A 4,185-nucleotide genomic window follows, 5' to 3' on the forward strand; every position below is an offset into this window, starting at 1 on the left:
AGTGTGCCGACCGTAGTACTCTCCCCCACGGTCGGACCTTACTATCTTTATTCTTTTATCATGCTGATTTTCAACTTCAGCTTTGAATATTTTAAATTTATACAACGCTTCAGATCTTTCTTTGATTGGATAAATATAACCATAGCGAGAGTAATCATCTGTGAATGTTATGAACGAGTCATATCCATCCACACTTTTCACCGGAAATGGTCCACAAATATCGGTGTGGATGATTTCTAGTGTGCTTGAGCTACGGATTGCACCTTTTTTGATTTGTTTTATATACTTTCCTTTAATGCAATCTACACATTGTTCTAAGTCTAAGAATTCTAACTGTGGAAGAATTTCACTTTTGACTAATCTTTCTATTCTCCCCTTCGAAATATGGCCCAAGCGACAATGCCATAATTTCGATGAGTCGAATGTTCTCTTTCTTTTCTTTTGTTCTTTATTCGACGCGGAAACATGTTCATTCACATTGGATACAGAATGCACTTTTTCACGAAGTGATAACAGATAAAGCTCATCATGTAGTAAAGCATTACCAACATAAGCATTATTATACCAAATGGCACACTTGCCATGTCCAAAATAACACTCATAGTTTTCTTTGTCCAAACATGAAACACTAATTAAGTATCTATTACATGAAGGAACATAAAGAACATCTCTAGGTAGAAGCTTGAATCCATCAGCTAACTCCAAGGAGATGTCGCCAACAGCTTCAACTTCTGCTTTTATTCCATTGGCTACTTCAATGCCTCCTTCTCTTCTTAGCGTAGTCCGGGTCGAATGGAATCCCTGTAAACAATTTGCAACATGAACAGTTGCCCCTGAGTCAATCCACCAAGTAGATTTCGAAAAGTGTGTGTACAAGGATTCATTTACTAAGGAAACAATGTTGTTACCTTGCTTTGCCATTAAGGACTTCAGCCAAACAGGACAGTCTTTCTTGTAATGCCCGGTCTGCTTGCAGTGGAGACAAGTGTCTTTGTCCACTGGGAAAGACTGTTGCTGACGCTGATGCTGACAGGGAGCTTTTCCTTGTGGCTTTGAAGGAGAACTTTTGTTGTTTTGATTGTAGTTCTTTTTCTTATGATCCTTCACATAGTTGAGTGTTCCACCATGTGAAGCTTTTAGTCTGTCCTCTTCTTGGACACACATAGCAATTGTCTTTTCTATGTCCCATGTTCCAGGTGACATATTATAATTCACAACAAAAGTTTCAAACTCCTTTGGCAGTGAAGCCATGACAAGGTGGACCAGGAGCTTTGGTTTGATCTCCAGATCCTCATCCATAGGCTTTAACTTTGCTGCCATATTGCTCATCCTCAAGATGTGCTCTCTTATTCCACCACCTGTGTATTGTTCTGTCACAAGTTGTTTTAACACCTGGGTGGCATATATCTTTGAAGAGCCAGCGAACTGGCTCTTTATCTTTGTCAGCAACTCAGCTGCTGAAGTGCACTCTACAATGGATCCCACAATGGTGCTCTCAATGGTATTCTTTATAAAGGCCATGCATTTTTTATTTGCATTGACCCACTTTTGGTTGGCTATGATGTAGGACATCTCCAAAGGAGCATAATCCCCTTTCCTTTTAGCCCATGCAGCATCATCCTCAGTAGTCTCTCTTACTGACTCTGTAGGTCTGACCGGCTGTGGTTCATCCAGAACCCAGTCCAGATCAGCACAAACAAATGCCAGTTCAACTTTCTTCCTCCACTCAGTGTGGTTGTCACCTCTGAGGGTCGGAACTTCTTTTAGGCAACTCATCAAGTGAAAGCCTCCTGAAATCACAATTTAAATGACATCAATATAACAATCATATGCATTAATCTAACGTTGGTCAAATTAAACATATAATTGTCTATGCAACTAAATCTATATTACCGTTGGGAAAAATATTAGAAATAAATGCACCTTTAAATTTCAATAATAAAACATGATCATGTTATTAACAATGTTGGTTATAAAAATAACATAATCATATTAATTCAAATAATCACTTTAATGTGCTCTATAAAAAATAATTCTCTCTAAACTTTATCTCTTTATAAAAGCACACTATTAAATATTTATGCAGCAGAAAAACATGAATAAAAATTCACGAACTATTTACTTTTTACGGAAACTTTTCTGTGAACGAATAAAAAACATGAACTTTTTTTAGTTCTACAGAAGGTTTTACTTTATAAAATACATGAACCTTTCTTTTTTTGGAAATTTTCTATTCTTTAAAAAAACAGAAAAAGCAGCAGCACAGCACCGGCCTGCAACCGAAAAGGCCAGCCCACAGCCTGACAGAAAAAGCCAGCCGCGACTGTGGCCTCGGCCCAGCGCTAGCGCGCGCGACTCTGCCGCCGGCCTGGTCCACTTTCGGCCCAGAAGGCCCGCGGCGCTCTAGGGTTTAGATCTGGGGCGTCCATCGCGATCCGACGGTCATCCGCGGTTCTAGCTGGATCAAAACCGGCGCCCGGTCGCCCCGATCGAACCCTAGGGTCATTCTCTCCCCAGTGCGCCGCTTGAACCCCTCTCGCTCGATCCTTTCTCTTTCAACGGCGAGGCAGAGAGGAACTGCTGCGCTCCGGCCGGCCGCCCCGGCCGCCGGCGACGGCGGCGAGAGCCACCACACCGCGCGCGCCTCTCCCTTTCTTTCCTTTCTTCTTTCTTTTCTCCACCTACTATGGCAGAAAGGACGAGGCCCGGCTGCGCCCGCTCTCCCTGCGCCGTTCGCGTCGGCCACCGGCCGGTCCTGCCGCCGGCGACGGGGAGTCGCGCCTCTCTTCCTTCCCCGCAGGGAGGTTTCGGCCGACGGCGCGCCAGCGACGGCGAGTTCATGCCGCCGCGGCCACCCGGTCCTCTTTCCCCTTCCCGTTTCTGTCTTCTCCATCTCCACTCCAACAGAGGGAGAGAGAGATATAGTTCGACGGCACCGTTGCCTCCCCTTCGCCGGTGGCGCGTTTCCCTTAGCAGAAGCGCGCCGCCGTCGAACGGCGTGGCTGCGGTGCCAACTTTGAGCTTTTCCTTTGCCCCATGAGGGGTGGTACCTTCGTCCGACGCCTCGGCTTGCCGATGCGCGTCGAGATCAAGAGGGTCAGCGCGGCCTTACGGCGGCACTCTTTGCCGGCGAGGCCTGAGGCCCTCTCCGGTGGTCTTTGCCCTGTTCTAGGGTTCTTTTGGGGAGAGGGATTTCTTTTTCTTTTTCTGTTTTATATTTTGACCGAAAATCATCTTGCCAAGATGGCCTGATACCATTGTTAGATCCACTGGATCGATGTAGGCTAGATCTTTCCGGTCACCTACCTTCCTTGGGTGCGGATGAGCTCGATCCAGAGCCGGCCATGGTGAAGTAGAGTCCGGTGGTAGCAGAGAGATCGAGATGGAGAGGTGGCAGTGGTGCTTTCCGTGAGCACTGCGATTGCCCTAGATCGGAAGGGGATATCGGTGGGGAGTCTGGCGGCACGGTCAACCTCGTACCGTGCGCCCCGGCCCCCACCTCTTTATATATCGCAGGTCACAGGGGCCCACCAACCATAGAACGGTTGGGCGCCCCTGATCAGGGCGCGAATATATCAGGGCTCGATGGGCCGTTGAGCCCATTTGGTGGAGAGATCAACCTAACAAGGCCAGCTCGTGCTTCTGCTCCATCGAGAGGCTCTCCCATAATGATCTAGAGCTCGGCTCGCGGTCATGACCTAGCTGGTGCATGAAGGAGGATGTGAAGCGGGACCTGGTGTTGTGCGGTTTGTGCCAGGCGTGTCCTTGTTTAAATAGCGGATGCCAGCTAGGCCATGCGGCAGGGTGTGTCAATGCGAGCGTCAGAGCTGGTTTCTTGGACGACGTGCTTGTTTTATGATGGCTGGTGAACGGACGGGCATCCTGATTAACTGTGGTAGATATATGTCCGTCTCATCCAATAACGTCTCTTCGGTATGAGCAGGACGCGGTGCGGGCGGCTCTCTCAACCAACATGCCGCTTCAATGCCGGCACCAGTAACAGGTTGCGTCCGCCCTGAGCCGGTATAAATGAGGTGTTGATGCTCTGAAGCGGTATGAATGCACGGCAACCGCTTCGCACAGGAGAGGGAGATTTTTTAATTGGCCCGAAGCGTCAACATGTGTGTGTCAGCGGTCTGAACGTCCGCAAGATCTCCATGGTTTGCCTCCAGTTTATAGTAAACA

At 47.6% G+C, this 4,185-nt stretch overlaps 1 protein-coding gene across 1 annotated transcript; it reads right to left on the reverse strand.

Annotated features, from left to right (window-relative positions):
* Positions 1 to 754: 754 nt before the first annotated feature.
* On the reverse strand, positions 755 to 3,514 carry LOC147971302 (uncharacterized). Its single transcript, XM_087522761.1, has 3 exons — positions 3,307 to 3,514; positions 909 to 1,790; positions 755 to 801 (listed from the first exon to the last, which is right to left on the reverse strand). The coding sequence occupies exons 1-3, from the start codon at positions 3,344 to 3,346 to the stop codon at positions 755 to 757; spliced, it is 969 nt and encodes a 322-aa protein (XP_087378887.1). The 5' UTR covers positions 3,347 to 3,514.
* Between the last annotated feature and the right edge of the window lie 671 nt (positions 3,515 to 4,185).

This window comes from Triticum urartu, chromosome 5A (assembly GCF_056163025.1).
Source record: "Triticum urartu cultivar PI428250 chromosome 5A, HENAU_Tu73, whole genome shotgun sequence".
NCBI lineage: Eukaryota > Viridiplantae > Streptophyta > Magnoliopsida > Poales > Poaceae > Triticum > Triticum urartu.

Bases quoted from the DNA above. Each gene is read 5' to 3' on its own strand.
- LOC147971302 (XM_087522761.1), bottom strand. From the start codon at position 3,346: ATGGCCGGCTCTGGATCGAGCTCATCCGCACCCAAGGAAG. The intron at 1,791-3,306 runs GTAGGTGACCGG...TTGTGATTTCAG, and splicing joins CTCATCCGCACCCAAGGAAG to GAGGCTTTCACTTGATGAGT. The intron at 802-908 runs GTAACAACATTG...AATTGTTTACAG, and splicing joins GTCCTTAATGGCAAAGCAAG to GGATTCCATTCGACCCGGAC.